The 17,213-nt window shown below is 39.3% G+C and overlaps 1 protein-coding gene across 1 annotated transcript in view; it reads right to left on the bottom strand.

Moving 5' to 3' along the window:
- Window positions 1-17,213, bottom strand: part of bahcc1b (BAH domain and coiled-coil containing 1b) — a 110,652-nt gene that overhangs the window by 11,761 nt on the left and 81,678 nt on the right. Inside the window, exons 11-17 of the mRNA XM_065262916.2 lie at window positions 13,425-13,579; window positions 12,385-12,521; window positions 11,939-12,046; window positions 4,090-4,207; window positions 3,628-3,847; window positions 1,236-1,436; window positions 310-474 (exon numbers count right to left, since the gene is read on the bottom strand). Coding sequence (XP_065118988.2) covers window positions 310-474; window positions 1,236-1,436; window positions 3,628-3,847; window positions 4,090-4,207; window positions 11,939-12,046; window positions 12,385-12,521; window positions 13,425-13,579 — 1,104 coding nt within the window. The remainder of the gene's footprint in view (window positions 1-309; window positions 475-1,235; window positions 1,437-3,627; window positions 3,848-4,089; window positions 4,208-11,938; window positions 12,047-12,384; window positions 12,522-13,424; window positions 13,580-17,213) is intronic.

Here is a 17,213-nt window from a genome sequence, read left to right as displayed (position 1 = left end):
TTACAGTAGAGGGAACTGTGCATATAACAACAAAGGCTTTGAATCTATTATAAAATTTCCCTGGCATTGAACCTTTATACTGCTATAATGCAATGCTCTACCAATTGAGATACAGGAAAATGACACCTTCCAAGTCATCTGAAGTCAGCTTCTAAACATATTCAGTATATAAATGCTATTTTGCACACTGTTCCCAAAAAAATACCAATATTAGGCTGACTACACACACAATTTTCATTTTTTGGTGAACATTTCCCTTTAAACCCTCTCATTCCCAACCGCCTAATTAAATAAGGATGTAACATTTACCGAATCCTTGTCTTTCTGTCTTGTTCTTGGCTTTCTGATTGGCCTCAAGCTTCACAATGGAGCACTGTGAAGGACGGCTGGCTCCAGACAGCTGCTCTTTAGATGATAGATTCTTGATGCCCTCTGCCCCTTCCTCACTGTCATACATGCAGTCATCATCCTCCTCTGTGAAAATGATGGATCGATTGAATACATTGACTTCTCGACTGGACCACAGTTCACTGCGGACATCTGAATCGGTCTGACGGTTTCTCACTGTATGATCTGTTTGATATTAAGCAAAGTTCATGCGTTCGGTGCCAAATGGCTGTGACTGTCAACGTTCGCAGGAACTGCAGTGATCAGAGTTCCAGTCACTCACAGGTTTGGCCATCAAAGTTTTGCTACAACTATCAGCCGTGACTTCTGCGCATACGGACAAACGCTTCCGCATTACGGATCTGTATCGGCAGATGCCGTCTGTGGGCTGCGTGTCTCGCATAGAGCGGAGATGGCGCGGTGGCAACAGTGTCGGATGTCAGCATAATGCTGACACACTTGTCACTTACAGGGTGCTCGTCAACACTCTCGCAAGCTCGCGAAATGTGAAAAGGATAACTTTCAGGGCAATTACCAGAGCGGCAACAACACCGACTAGCTTAACCGCAGGCTTAGCTTACATTAGGCTGTTGTGACAAACTCTACATTTGTTCACTTACAGTAATGCGTCTGGGTTTAAAACAAATAGCGAAACAAGGGAGATGGAAAGAGTGTATGCTTTCGGTCACAGAGGTGGGACATTCCAAACGTGGCTGGAATCAGGCTAACATTTCATCTCGGATTTTGGCCAGTGCGTGTCTGAGGAGGTGTCAGTAATTTTTTATTAGCACGAAAGCCGAGCAGGGAAATGAGAGGGTCCCTCGCTCTCTGGATGGCCCATAACTCACCCGTGTCACTGTCGGACGGAGAGATGCCCTTCTCGGGAGCTTCTAGCTTGCTGTCGGTCATGGCCTTATTGCGGTGAAGCTGCTGAGTTTGAGTTGGAAGGGGTGAGGAGGTGCAGCTTAGGAAAGCCTTTGACCTCGGACCTCTCCTCACTGTTGTCTGCTTCCCGTCTGATCCTTGGTGGACTGCTGCCCCACTACCTGCTGGGAAACAACAGGGAAAACATGTTTTCCAAAGCCTTAGTATTTCAACACGATGGAAATGTTCATTTCATGTTGACTTTAAAATGTAGATTTCTACATAAACATTTAAACAATTCAAGTCCCCCTGTAGTCGATAATGTTATCCCTCAAAACTCAGCATATGAGAAGCTCAAATGCAAAAGCTGCTAAGCGCCACCATCAAAGTGATTAACTGAATGCTCTCTCAGAATCCATTAACTCTTTCCCCGCCATTGACGAGTAAGAGAATACGCCCTTCCGCAACTTTTTAAACCCGGAAGGATTGCCCTATGGCAAGCTGCTGCATGTCCGTGTCTGTTTTAAAGATCGCTCTGAATGGGATCTCTATGAAAAGTCCGTCACAAAAATGGAATTATCTCTGCTTTTTGCTCAAAAGGTGGTGTTTTTGCAGAAACCTACCCTTATTCAAAAGCTGATTACAAAAGAACTACTGAAGGTAGGATGAAACGTTTTTTTTTTTTTGAAAGCAGAGGGTCTGTTTATTCATTTGATATATTGTATGTTTATATATTTAAAGAAGAACATTTTCTGGAAGGCATTAAACTTTAATAAAAATCATGAAAAACGCTGGCGCTGGCTGGCAACTTTTTTTAAAACGCTGGTGGTGAAAGAGTTAAGAGTCTGATAAAAATTTAAAGAAAACATCTCAGACGCACTTAGAGGGTTTTGCATCTGTATTAAAATAAACGGTTTTTTTTCTGTATTAAAACAGCTACTTAAATGTAACTATACCCTTACCTCATGTAGTTTACACAGATCTATAAATATACCGCCTCTACACACTTTCACTAGCTTTGACCATAGACATATATGTACAAAGATGCTGCACACACCAGACATGTAGCTGACGATACATACCGAGCCTATGCAGCATCATACATACAGTATCTATGGCTCGAACTACTGATCCACTCATTTAACTGTGTTGACATAATCGGTTGCATGTTTGTGACTAGGGGTTGGCGATAAACCGGTAGATATGATAAACCGGTAGAAATTTGTCAACCGGTAGAGATTTTGAACTATGGTCTCTATCGACGTCACGTTCCTGTGCGTGTGGTCACGAAAACATGTCAAAATACATTTGTACATGTATTTAAGCACAGCAGTTTTAAAACAAGTGATTTTAAGCCATTGAAACACAAACAACAGATCTATATGCACGCGCTGTTTCTGTGTGAGAGGAGCGCGCAAGTCGCGCATCTCCTGCTCATTAAGCTTGTGAGCATTTTTTGGCTTTAAATACAATGAAACTATTTTCATGAACACGACCATTAAGGCCTTAAAAGAAAGTTAACAGCTACAAGAAAAAACGCATGTGTAACAGTATCTTGGATCCGGACTTTGGTCTTACTGTGCGTTCACACCTGACGCGGTAGAGGCGGCAAAAACGCACTATTCGCGCGTAGTTGGACGCTTGAACATTTTGAGTTTACGCGATTCATTCACGCATGAAATTCTAGTCATTCGAGACATTCACACAGAAATTTGCGTCATGGGGGGCTTCTGTGACTCTGCTTGCTACCTGTAATCACGTCACTATTAGAGTAAGTTCCTGAATGGTTAACATGTCGCATTTTTCCGCTAAAGTTCTGATTTTTCAACTCACGCGTTTCACAGTGCAACGCTCAATTCGCTTCATTCACACGCTAACCTCCTCATAGAAATCATTCACGCCAGATGTCTATTCACATTTGGTGTGAACGCAGCATTAAAAGGGAAGTTACCTAATTTTGCTCCTGTCTGTCACTCATGTTTGTCATACAATACATTTAATAATATGAAACATATTGTCATCATGATATAAAATGAATCCTTTCATGATAGAAGATTTTAGTCATATAGCCCACCCCTATTTGTGACAGGAAACCAAACCGATTTCAAATCAGACCGTCTTTGTCTACTTAGCAATGGTGTTGAATGGTTTTAAAGCATATTAAAAACACCACATAGATATATGAACAAAACTAAAAACTTGATTTTCACCAGAGGAAGACTTTAAATGCCATATATGACAATGTAAAAATAATACAAATATGACATTTTTTCCTAAAATCTGGAAACCAACTGGCGTTGATTTACTGTAATATTCTGCAAATATAATATGCACAGTACCTACACGAATGGTATGTATGTACTGTATTATCTTTACCCATGTCACTATATTCTCCAGTTTTATTACGAAGCGCATGTTCTTCTTTTCCACCGTCAGCTCTTGACAGATGTTTTGTTGCGTTACTCTCTCGGTGACATAACAGCTTCACCAGTCTCGATCCACGCTTGGCTTTGGCTTTCTGTTTCAGCTGTGAGCAAGCCTTCTGCTTAAACTTAGTGCTCAGCAGTCTCGGTCTTCCTCTTGGCCGGCAGTGAGCCTTCAGAAAAAGAAAGGAAGAGAATTAAGTCTATGAAAACATTTAGTTTTCTTTATTATAATAATACTTTCAGGGCAGCTCTGACTTGACATGGTGTTTAATTTACAAAGAACCAAAGTCTATCTAAGCGCCCATATTTCCTTTAGGAAACGTATGCTCCCTAATGCCCATGCGTATGCATTACCCTTAAAAAAAACACATAAACAACTATTGTCAGCAGTGAGAAAGGATTAGCTACGAACCTGTGCGCTGCCGTGATGATGGTAAGGGCTATTAGACATCCTCTTCCTCTTCCTGTCTCCGCCTCCAGCCAACTCCTCAGCCGTAAGAAGGCCTGGCCCCGCCCCCATCCCAGCCGACCTGTCCGTCACAACAGAGAGGTATTCATGAGGGAAGAGAGGAACGAAGGATGAAAAGGAGAGATCAGAGGCGAGCAGAGGGCTTGCCTTCCCTCTCCGTGGCTCTCTAATAACCTTCTTTTCAAGCTTTGATGAATGGAGAGGCAGGGGCCTGGTTCCCCGCTGCACGCTTGAAAAATTGGGATCTGACGCCAAAGCGAGAAATATCTGAGAGAAGTGCTGGTAAAGCAACCTCCCACTCATAATTTTGTTTGTTCTTTTTTCTTCCCTCGCGCTCTCGTTTCAGTCTCTCCGTCTTTGCTTACTCTTTCTCCATTCTGTGCCAATGGTTTCAGGGCTGTGAATTCCAGCATTACATTAATAAAAAACCTTCCCTGACTTATTACCATATCAATGCATCTGTTCCTGCACAAAGCAGTACAATGCATTGGCCTTCAGGGGGGCGACTGAGAGTGTGCGAGCGAGGGAGTGCGTGTAAATGTGTGCGCATGTGGACGACCATCCAGCAGGCCTATTAAACTGAAATAAGGCACATGCATTCGCTCTGTGACTACCGGTCTCGAGTTTTGCCTCCGTGTTTTTACTCCCGAGCAACAGACAGTGACTTCAAACCCACCACGGGGTGCCTTAGTCAGTGCCTGGGGCGAGGGGCGGAGCTACAGACATCAGCCGACGCGTCAGTCACTTTGATGACTGACAGGTGAGTGTCTGAAGCATTGACAGTGTGTGGCTTTTGAATTAAAGCCACTTTTTTCTCTAGGAGAGGAATCCTGCGAAACTGATTCTAACTTCAATTATTATTCAACTTATTTCTGATTCCTTAGCACTTTTGAAGAAGGGGGTGTGTAGAACAAAGCATTTAAATATGGCTTACAAAAGGCAGTCGGACGCCAACTGTGGGTGCTTGCCAGAGTTTCTGTGGTTGCTATGATACTTCTGTTTTGTTTATCAATCGTTGTACGATGCACCGGTTGGTTGTTGGTGTATTTGTCCCGCCCCTCATCCACTGCGACTGGACGGCTGAGTGAAAAGTGACATTGGCGATGTGAGCGTTTCACCCAAAATTGAAAATTTTTCAACTATAGGCTCTCAGCTTCCATTGAAAACAAGTGAAAACAGACATCGGATGCAGGAAAAACGGCTTGGTGCGCACGCCCCCTGAGTCATTTCATCATTCTCATATATTTGGTATCATATTTTGTTTAAATACTATTTGTTACGGCAAATCTGTTGCTACATCCCCCCATCACTGGCACGATTATTAGATTATGAGACTTTTGCCTGGATTTCACAGACAAGGTCACAAATAGTTACGAATTGTCTAGAGATTGTACTATATGGCAGAATTAATGACTTGAGTTTCAGTAAGTGAGATGTTAATAGCCGACTAATTCATTGAGCGAGCCAAACATTTGGGACCATTAACAAAACAAAATGTTCTGAAATCATTCTTCTACTTCTAAGCTAATTCTTGATATTAGTCACAGAGACGGTGCGTTCTTAAAATAAATCTTTTTTGGCTGTATGGTTTTACACAGAGCCTTTAACATCCTCCTGTAAGAACCTTTTAAATTCACAAAGGCAAATTTTTGGTAGTAAATCCCCTAAATGGTCGTTCCATGTGTAGACGGAACAAGACTTACTCCCGAAACCACAATGATTGACACGGAGGTAACCATAGCAATGTTCTGCTGTCTCGTGTGGTTATCCAAAATATTATTACAGCGTTATGTTTTGCAATAAACCACTGTCTTGGCTTTGTGTGTTGTGCGCATTTGTGAGGCTGCTTCTGTAAGTGTTGTCTTGCAGTGTTGCCAGGTCCTTGTCTTTTCTGCACTTATATACTGTTGTGGCCCTTAACCGTTTATGGCTGTTGGCTGATGAAGCGATCAAGATTTTTGTGTTATTAAAGTGAAAAGCTGCCTGTCCCAATATTTTGATCTTTGAGGTTAAGCATTTGAATTTATTTAGATTTATTACTGGATTTTTCTTGTTCGCTGTATTTTTCATGAAAGATCTGGCAACAGTAGTCAGCAAACGCTTGTGCCCTGTCATTTTCTATACCGTAAATACAGAAAACTTTTCCCCCTTCTAGGCATTTCTTTTTTACTATAATACTTTATAATACTTTTACTTAATAATACTTTATTAACAACTAGTTGTTTAGTTCCATTATGTACACACTATGCAGAGTTTCTGTAAATGCACTTGAATTTTGTGAGAGTTAATTTGGTTGATGAATGCGGTTATCAGTCCCATAAATTACTGAAGTGTGTGTACTGTACAAAACAGGATTAAGCACTAAAGGTGAAGTGACAACCGAATTTAAATGCATTGTGTACAAGGCCAAAATGGTCCCGTACACACTGCATATTAATTTGGTTGTCAGTTCACCTTTTAATGCTTAATCCTGTTCTGTACACACACACTTCAGTAATTTATGGGAATGACAACCGCATTCTACAACCGAATTAACTCCTGCAAAATGCAGGTAGTGACAACCGCATTTACAGAAACTTTGCATAGTGTGTACATAACCGAACTTAACAACTAGTAGTTAATAAAGTGTTCAATTGTGCATCATGTACATGACTTTCTTCTGTAAAAAATAAATGCCTAGAAGGGGATAAGGTATTCTGTATGCGTGGTGCAGAAAATGACATAGGCACGAGCGTTTGCTGACTAGTGTTGCCAGATCTTGCACAGCAATAATAAACCGAAATGAATCCAAATGCTTTAAGATCAAAATATTGGGACTGGCACCTTCACACTTTAATAACACCAAAATCGTGATCGCTTCATCTGCCAAAAGCCTTAACGGTTAAGCGCCAAAGCGGTATTTAAGTACAAAAAAAGGCGAGGACCTGGCAACACTGTAAAAATGCATACAATGCACAACGCCAACACGGAGGTTTATTGCAAAACATAACGCTGTTAAATTATTTTGGTCAAAGCTGAGTGAGAAGCACGCAAGATGCCAGAACGTTGCTATGGTTATCTCTGTGTCAATCATCACATTTTCGGAAGTGAGTCTTGTTCCGTACAGACATGAAACAAACATTTAGGGGATTCACTCTCGCATTTAAATGCAACGTTTCACTTAAAGGTTTTTGGGAACTACATTTTTTATATATTGCAGCGCAGTGAAGAACTTTTCGTAGAGCAATCATTTTTAAGAGTGTGCCTGTTTTTAAGTTTCCTATAAAAGTGCTTTTACATTGCATGGATATGAAAGGTACAAAGAGAAGTTAAAAAAGCAGTTATATAAAAGGACCTGTACCAAATTCATAGCGCGTGTATAAAGATCATTCATATACACATTAACCGCAAAGATCCTGTAAAGCAGGCTGAACTAGCCGTGTTGTGTTCCCCTCTTCCTTTCAGCTGTCTGAACACTGGCTGTTTGCCCTTTACTCTGGCCAACGCTGTCAGAAAGAATCAGTGTCCTCAACACACAGACCCCATCCCTCCTATTCAACACAAAGAGCCCCTGCTTCAGTTAGAGATGGTGGGGTGCCCAGAGAGAGAGAGAGAGAGAGAGAGAGATGGGTGGAGGGGAGGGAAAAACCTGGACCATGCTCCAAAACCTCAGTAATAAAGCTCCTGTTCTGTTTAGAAAAGTTCACTTTCAGAAAGTAGTTTGTTGAAGAGGATTAAACTTTATGATGTTCAACAAAGTGTTTGGACACGTCTTAACCCACAACTTAAGTATAACATTTTCGAAATTTAAAATTTGCTTCCAAAATCGTGCCTGCTCAATTACAATATGTATGAAACTTCTGAGTGATTATTATAGAAAAACACCCCTCTATTTCTCTATCATGAACACATCCAAAAATGTTACACCACAAATTAGAGATCAGGATTCAGTAGATCCAAATAATACCATAGAGAAAAATAAATAGCACACAATAGAGCAAGTAGAGCGAGCGAGAGAGAGAGAGAGAGAGAGAGAGAGAGCGAGAGAGCTTTCCAGTGTGAGCCAGACGCCTGACCATAGCTTCAGGGCTTGATCGATGGACACTAACCTCTATCGACTCAAGACCACATGTGACACGGACAGACCCGTCTACAACCCTTTCTGCACATCTGCATCCAATGAATTCATCCAAAAATTACCATATTCCCCGCAATGCACATTCCTCTCTTAAAACACAACTGGAGATAAATAATTGCTTTCTGGGAGAAGATGCTTCAAGCATACATGGATTTCTCAGACATAACAGACCTGAGGGGAAGTGAAGGAAAATCTTGAAGAACAAAGCATTACTGAGAGTAAACCGCTCAGCTGAACGCAGTAAGAGTTTTGAGTGCACTTCGGTTTCTCCTCCTTGTGACACAAGTATATCTATCTACAGTTCCTCAACCACAGACCAATGAACTCATTAAGGACCTTAATAGAGGCCCTGTTTTGGTCAAAACAAAGAATAAAGCCTCGGCCTGTAGCGGGAAGGTATTTTCTTCCTGACTGTGTGCATCTGCAATTCACTTCTTCTGCTTTCAAATGCCACATAGTCTTTTAAAGCCCCCGAGGCCTGGGGAACAGGTAACCGTGGAAACCTGATTAGCAACCTGACACCGGGTTCGGTGCGCAGTTGCCTCGGCTTGATGAGGACCGTTGCACGGGCGAGCTGAAGTTCCCCCCGCCCTTCACTCAGCTCTGCCTGTCGCCACCCAAAGATGACCCTTTCACCTCCCGACCCTAAAAGGCCGCTCTAGTCCTTGTGTCAACTCCATGTCACATTCCTGCTGTTAAGAGAGAGTGTGTGTGTGTGTAGACTGGTAAGAGAATTCACAGTCCTCTAATTACGACCCCCTTCCCCTCGGAGGGGTCAGGATTACACAGTAATGCTATTCAGAGAAGGGCATTGATTAGCAAGACACAATCATCAAGCAGAGAGACACAGGGAGAGAGAGAGAGAGAGAGAGAGAGAGAGAGAGAGAGAGAGAGAGAGAGAGAGAGAGAGAGAGAGCAAAAGGAAGACTACATATAAGAGTTCCTTTAGCTCAATTGGTAGAGCATTAAAGGAATACTCCACTTTCATAAAAAAATCCAGATAATTTACTCACCACATGTCATCCAAGATGTTGATGTCTTTCTTTGTTCAGTCAAGAAGAAATTAAGTTTTGAGGAAAACATTCCAGGATTTTTCTCAATTTATTAGACTTTATTGGACCTCAACAGTTTACAGTTTCAATGAAGTTTAAAATAGCAGTTTTAACGCAGGTTCAAATGGCTCTAAACAATCCCAACGAGGCAAAATCTAGCGAAATGATAGTCATTTTCGGCAAGAAAAATAAAAAAATATGTATTTTTAAAACACAAGTTGTAGACGTATGATGTGCCACCGTGACCTTATGTATTACGTAATCATGTCGAAAGGTCATGCATGACTTTTGCGAAACTACCACTTCAGTGTTTACAAGTTCCGGTGTTGTTGTATGTGAAATGATACTAATTAATGTCTTTGTGTCAGTTTATTTTTTTAAATGGTCCGCAAGTGTGCGTTCAACGCGTATGGCGTGTCACACGGCTAATGTAAGACAAGAAGTTTTTATTTTTCTTGCCAAAAATGACGATTGTTTTACTAAAAAGACAATTTTGCCACGGTTGGGATCATTTAGAGCCCTTTAAAGCTGCGTTGAAACTGCAATTTTAAATTATGATTTTAATAATGATTAGTCACGATTATTAGTTTGCAGAATAAAAGTTTTTGTTTACATAATTATTATACACAGTACATCAACAAATATTATGTATATATAAATATATATAAATTTTATATAAGTATATATACATTTTTTTTAATGAAAAATATATTGATATAATAAATATTTATATATGATATAAATTATATGTAAATATACAAATGTTTATACACATGCAAAATTTCATAAATATATACATGCATGTGTGTGCATTTATGTACATAATTATTATACACATTACAAAAACTCTTATTCTGCAAACGATTAGTCGCGACTAATCGTAAGGCAGCTCTATGTTGGGTTCCATTAAATTCAGAAAAATCTTGGAATTTTCTTGGAATTTTCCTCAAATAACTTAATTTCTTTTTGACTGAACAAAGAAAGACATAAACATCTAATGTAGGATAACATAGGGGTGAGTCAATTATCTAGATTTTTTTTATAAAAGTGGAATCCTTTTAAGTTCCACGAAATGTCCTGAGTTTGATTCCCAGGGAACACAAATGCTGATAAAAATGTATAGTTTAAGATAAAAGTGTAGGCCAAATGCACAAATGTAAATGTAAAAAAGCTGAAAATATTTGTGTGTATTTCTGTAGAAAGAAGTAATATTTTAGCATGTTGCTATTATTTATCAGCAAGTGAACACAAGCACGTCAAGGTGACTTTAGGAGGTTTAGGAGCTTCCCTCATGTTTTCATGCTGTCATGGATACCTTATAGTCTACTTTTTGGGCTCCTCATGCCACATCAAACCGTCAACACCCTTAACCTTGTTTAAAGACCCCTGACCTCTCAGATTCAGCCTAATGCCAAAATCTGCTACACAAACACATATGGAGAGTGAAGAATTTATAATGACAAGCTAACAAACAAAAAAGCCTCTCCAACACCAAACCTCAATTCCAATAATGCTTACAGACATACTAGTAAAAGCATAACAATTTATGGTGTCAACCATCCAGCTGATGTAAACCATGATGGAAAAGTCAAACCCCGGCATTGCTCCGACATTCCCTATAGGCCCTCTTTTTACGACTCGGATAAATTCAAGTGGCGGAAAGTTGTCATTTGTTTTATTTGGCAGGGGGGGCTTTATTCACGACAAGGATAAATGCGCACTGGGTAAAGCGTGTGTAATTAAGCTAAGGCCTCTGCTTTTCATTAGCACGCTGCTAATCAAACAGGTTAGTAATAAAACGGGAGTTTTGTTAATCAGGTAGGGTAAACTTGATTTGACTGAGTTTATCAAAATGACTAAGGCCCGGCGTAAACAGAGATGCATCTCAGGGGGGTTAAGCACTCATCCGTCAGGATGATAACTTAAAGCTCTGACTTTGTGCAGGCAATTGGTCTCCGTGTTTTATCAAATTAATATCGCCGTGGCGGGTTCGAAGGGAATCGCAACACTTGTAGATAATCAATGGAAGTTGTAAATATGATTAATGACGGCTCTTTGCACTGATTAAGCACTTAGTCTGCCTTGTTTGAACTGATACGAGCCATCTACACTTATTTAAGCACACATACAGAGTCAGATCGTACATACGTAAGTTCCCAAACATAATATTTCAGAATACTGACGCACCCCCTATCTACACCGCATTGTTTCAATCTATAGCTGGAAAAAAATTTGTTCTGCTGAACATAAAGGAAGATATTTGTAATTAAGCAAGAACACCATTGACTACCATACTAGGAAAGAAACATACTATGGAAGTTAATGGTGCCCAAAAGCGACTTTGTTACAAACATTGCTTAAATATTTTCCTGTGTGTTGAGCAGAACAAAAAAAATTATACAGGTTTGAAACAACATGATGGTGAGTAAATGATCACAGAATTTTTGGTTGAACTATCCCTTTAACTTCAGCCGTCTATGTTTGTCTAATTTAGGATAAAGATAACTTCCTAAAATAAAACAAGCAAAATGTGTGTAAGGCTTAAAAATCATTCATTGCCACACTCTTAGTGTTACCAAGTATCAAAATGTACCCACCCACAAGTACAAGGACAAACACTCACTTGATTTTTTTAGGGGCGTCTGTGGTAACAGGGGGCGCCGACGTGGACTTGCGTTTCCGTGGCCTTCCGGGTCCTCGGCGAGCTGGACTGCGAGAGGTTTCGTCTTTCCTATAAACACACACACACACAGAGCCGTCAATCACGCTAATTCACACTAATGATGTTGAACGGTACGAAACGCTAAGCCACACTAATTGTGAGAGTGGACTGGTGGGAAGACTTAAGCCCGGCTCAAGCTTCTGCTAAGAGGTCTCAGCACACACTGGGTGGTCTCAGGAGCGCGATATACGGGGGACAGAAAAAGCGCTGGAGAGAGAGTATGTGTGTGTGCGTGAGTGAGTTAGAGATCGAAGAGCTTTCGATTTCAGCGCACGTGTGTGTAATGGGTTTTAAAAGGTGCGCAGAGGTGTGGGCGAGTCTGTGAAAGCGGTCTGTGGTTCACTCACTGGTGGTCATGTTTTCTCTGTAGCTTCGCCAGCTCCCTCTGTTTTTCCTTGTAGAGCCGCTGCAGTTCTGCCAGTCGCACGCGCATTGCTAGCTCCTCGCGGTCCAGTGTTTCCATGGTACCCTTAACAGGACACACCTACACCGACAAACTCCAATCAGTTCACAGTGTGTGCTTTTACTTTGATATGTAGAAAATAATATTGACAATGGTTATTTCTACAAAACAAAAGCATATGTGAATTTGAGAATGGACTTGGGATATACAGTACTATGCAAAAGTCTTGCACACTATTACATTTGTTTTTGCAATGGTATAATAGCATTTTTCTCAGTTTATTAGATTACAACCAGAAATACAAAAATATTTTATGCTTGTGCATAAGCAGGAACCTGGAGGCTCTCTTGAACCTAAATTAAAATGAAATCCTAATTTCTGATCTAATGACTTCAGTCTCCTCAAAAGAGTTTAAGACAGGGGTCTCTAACGTGGTGCCCGCGGGCACCTGGTAGCCCGCACAGAGTCTGTGAGGTGCCTGCCAAAGCACATTCTATTAAAAGTCTCAATTGTAATATTTATTTATTACATATTTTTATATTAGCTTGACTTGGTTTACGTATGTTAACATTTTAAACAATACTAAAACATATCAACAAGTAAAACAAAACAGTTTTGAGTAAACTATATCAAAAAGTAGCCCTCCAGATTGTTTTATCCATTTTGGTAGCCCTTGCTCACAAAAAGGTTGGAGAACCCTGGTTTAAGATGTGCTTAGTGCCAAAGGAGGTCACACTAAATACATTTTTTATTTTGTATACATATATTCAAAAAAATAAGGCTACTAACCAACAGCAATATGTTTTTTAATTCATATTTTTTAAGTCATACATTTTCTTTGGGGCGGGCGCAAAGGTATGTCCCATATCTAAGGGGGGCCACATGCCAAAAAATTTGATCATTTATATTATATATGTATAAAAATTATACATGTATAAATGTATAAACAACCAAACTTATAAAATAAACGTAAGCTTCTTGTACCGGTTCAGGTCGGGGCGTCCACTTGCATTTCCTGCGCAAATTGAGGATTTTGCGGAGAGGTGGGGTGGAGTCTGTCGTTGTGTGCGGGGTCAGCTCCAGAGCGCGAGCGGCAGCTAGGGTTGCCAAACTTTGAAGATCAAAGGTCAGCATGTCTTCTGTGCACAATAAAGAAAAAAAGGCTTGCATCAAATATTAAATTATTAATTGACTGATACATCTTCTGCACACTACACATATTATCAGGGTTCCCACACCTTAGTTAACTTCAAATTCAAGGACCTTTCAAGGACTTTCCAGGTCCAATACCCTCAAATTCAAGTACTAAATGTGGGGACACATTTCAAGTGAAAGCAAGGTTACATTGTGCTACCTTTTTAAGATACACTGTTAAAGTTCCCTTTGGAGGGAACTCGCGCTGCATCACTGCGGTGACACTTTGGGGACGCCTTCAGGGGTAAGTGCGTCTGAATGTGTATATCAATTTAACCAATAGTGAGGCTTAACTAAAAAGACATGGTGACGCGGGAGCCACAATGTATATCGCTATCTGAAATATTGCCAAAGATGCCGTTACATGGACGCAGGAAGTATGGCAAGGGAGATGCAGCGTCTCGTTCCCTTCTCAGGGAACAACAGTTACATACGTAACCCGAGACATTGTCATGTGTCAAACACAACTTTGCAAAAAGCATTTTGGTATGAATCAACATTCGCATACAGAAGATATAAGCATTTAAAGCGAACAGTTTTTTTCCAGAAAACTTCTTGCATGAAATAGATTCAAGCACTTTCAAAGACCTGTATTTATGCATGTATATTTTCAAATTCACAATCTTTCAAGGATTTCAAGGACCCGTAAGAACCCTGTATTATAGATTTACATCATATTTTACACTATGCATGTTTCAGACCACCTCCAAAGGTGATGAGATCCCAAAATGTTTATATTACCATTGTCTAAATTTAATCACATTACTTGTGAGACATGTCAATATTGGGTGTAAACGTAACCTTTTTCTATGTACATTTAAAGCAATTCAGACATCTAGTCTGTCCCTACAGATGCAAGCAGAGAGGCCTTTAAAAAAAAAGAAAAAAATCGAGAGAAAGCCTAAAACGATACAAGGCCGCTAAGCACTCCGCTGTTTCCTGACAGCACTTTGTGCTTTCAGAGCCCGAATGAGCAATGATGATAGCTATTAACCAGAGAGCTTATCTCTGTACATGAGGCTTAGATGCCAGGAGCCATGTTACAGAGCGAGCGAGAGAGAGAGCGAGCAAGAGAGAGACAGAGAGATGAAGAAGGGGAATTTCTAAACATTTATCACTGTCATTAGGGCAGGCCACATGCTCCGACTCCACACAGCCAATGAGGCTTGAATATTCATGACAGCCAAGACTAGCCTGGGGACACTGAGAAGACTATATGAGCAAGTGTGTGTGAGAGAGAAAGAGAGAGAGAGAGCGCTTGTGTCCGTGTTAGCGAGCGAACGCGGCTCACTATTCAGTGGCGTCACAGGGGGCACAGAATGGGTTCGTCAGGGAGAGACCGCAAGGGGGAGGGAGGACAATAAGAAGTAAAGTGCTTATTGAGTGTTTATCTATTTATTCGCAAACATCTCCTCATTACCAACATGGAAAGAATCCAATTTTCTCATCCGAGGAGAAATGCACAGCGCACGAGGAAACCCGCACGTGGAGGTCAGGGGAGAACGAGACTACAAGAGAGGACTGGAATGAAGAACATTTGAGGGAAAACGTGTGGAAGCTGTCAAGAACAAATCCATGTTTAACAAAAAAAAATTGCATTATGAAAATGAAGCCAACTTTAGTGCCATTAACATTTACATTGTGAATTATGGCAATTAAGCACCCACCCCCGATTTCTCATTATCAAAATGCGTCTGGACATTTTACTGTTGAGTTGTTTTGGAATTGCCTTTGTTATTCTCAATGTTTTTTTATTTAATTTGCATAATCTAGTCAGCAACACAAATACTTTTAAAATTGCATATTACTTTGAAACAATGACATACTTCTAGTATTTATTTTTTTCCACTAATGTAAGTAGAATGAGATTTTCTACCACAACTGTCCAGATATTGTGTATCACTACTGTAATAGAATGAGCCTTTTACCACTACTGTAATAAGAATAAAACATTTTACCACCACTGTACAGACATTGAGTTTTTTCTAAGTACTTTAATAAGAATGAGACTGTTTCTATCACTACTTTAATAAAAATAAAAAATTTTACCACTACTGTACAGACAATAAGTTTTTATCACTACTGTAATAAGAATAAGATTTTTATCATTATTGTAATAAAAATCTGATTTTTACCACTACTGTAATGAGAATATGATTTTTTATCCCTACTGTAAGAATTAGACTTTCTTTTAACATAAAATTAGAATTTTTTAGCACTACTGTACAGACAATGGTTGTTTTATCACAACTGTAATAAGAACGAGACATTTTAACCCTTACTTTAAAAAGAATGAGATATTTTTTACCACTACTGTACAGAATTTTTTGATCACAACTGTAATACGAATGACACTTTCTAACCCTTACTTTAATAAGAATGAGATATTTTTTACCACTACTGTGCAGAAAATGTTTTTTATCACAACTGTAATAAGAATGAGATATTTTTACCACACTGTAAAAAGTTTCTGTATAAATTACAGTTTTACTGGGTATTACTGGCAACTAGCTGCCAATTACTTACTGTACATTTTACATTTTTGTTATTTACTGGCAACAGTTTGTTCAAAGTTAAATGAACATGAAACATTTTCAGTCTTTATCTTCTACAGTAAGTTACTGGCATCCAGCTGCATACAGCAAATTTTTACAGTGCACTACTGTACAGAAAATGGTTTTTTTATCACTACTGTAATAAGAATGAGACTTTTTTACCCTTACTTTAATAAGAATGAGATAATTTAACCACTACTGTACAGAAAATTTGGTTTTATTACTACTGTAATAAGAATGAGCCTTTTAAACCCTTACTTTAATAAGAATGACATATTTTACCACTACTGTACAGAGAATGGGGTTTTAATCACTACTGTAATACGAATGAGCCTTTTAAACCCTTACTTTAATAAGAATGAGATATTTTACCACTACTGTACAGAGAATGGGGTTTTAATCACTACTGTAATACGAATGAGATATTTTTACCACTATGGAACAGAACATGGGGTTTTACTATGAGACTTTTTTACCCTTACTTCAATAAGAATGAGATAATTTAACCACTTCTGTACAGAAAATGAGTTTTGTACCACTACTGTAATAAGAATGAGATTTTTTTACCACTGCTGTACAGAAAATGTTTTTTATCACAACTGTAATAAGAATGAGACTTTTAAACCCCTACTTTAATACGAATGAGATATTTTTTACCACTACTCTACAGAAAATTTGGTCTTTATTACTACTGTAATAGGAATGAGATATTTTTACCACTACTGTACAGAGAATGGGGTTTTAATCACTACTGTAATAAGAATGAGACTTTTTAACCCTTACTTTAATAAGAATGAGATTTTTTTTACCACTACTGTACAAAAATTTGGGTTTTATTACTACTGTAATAAGAATGAGATATTTTTACCACTACTGTACAGAGAATAGGGTTTTAATCACTACTGTAATAAGAATGAGACTTTTTATCACTACTGTACAGAAAATGGGTTTTTATCACAACTGTAATAAGAATGAGATATTTTTACCACCACTGTACAGAAAATTTGGTTTTTATTACTACTGT

The sequence above is a fragment of the Paramisgurnus dabryanus genome, chromosome 1 (assembly GCF_030506205.2).
Source record: "Paramisgurnus dabryanus chromosome 1, PD_genome_1.1, whole genome shotgun sequence".
Lineage (NCBI taxonomy): Eukaryota > Metazoa > Chordata > Actinopteri > Cypriniformes > Cobitidae > Paramisgurnus > Paramisgurnus dabryanus.
This window is presented reverse-complemented; position numbering and strand designations above follow the sequence as displayed.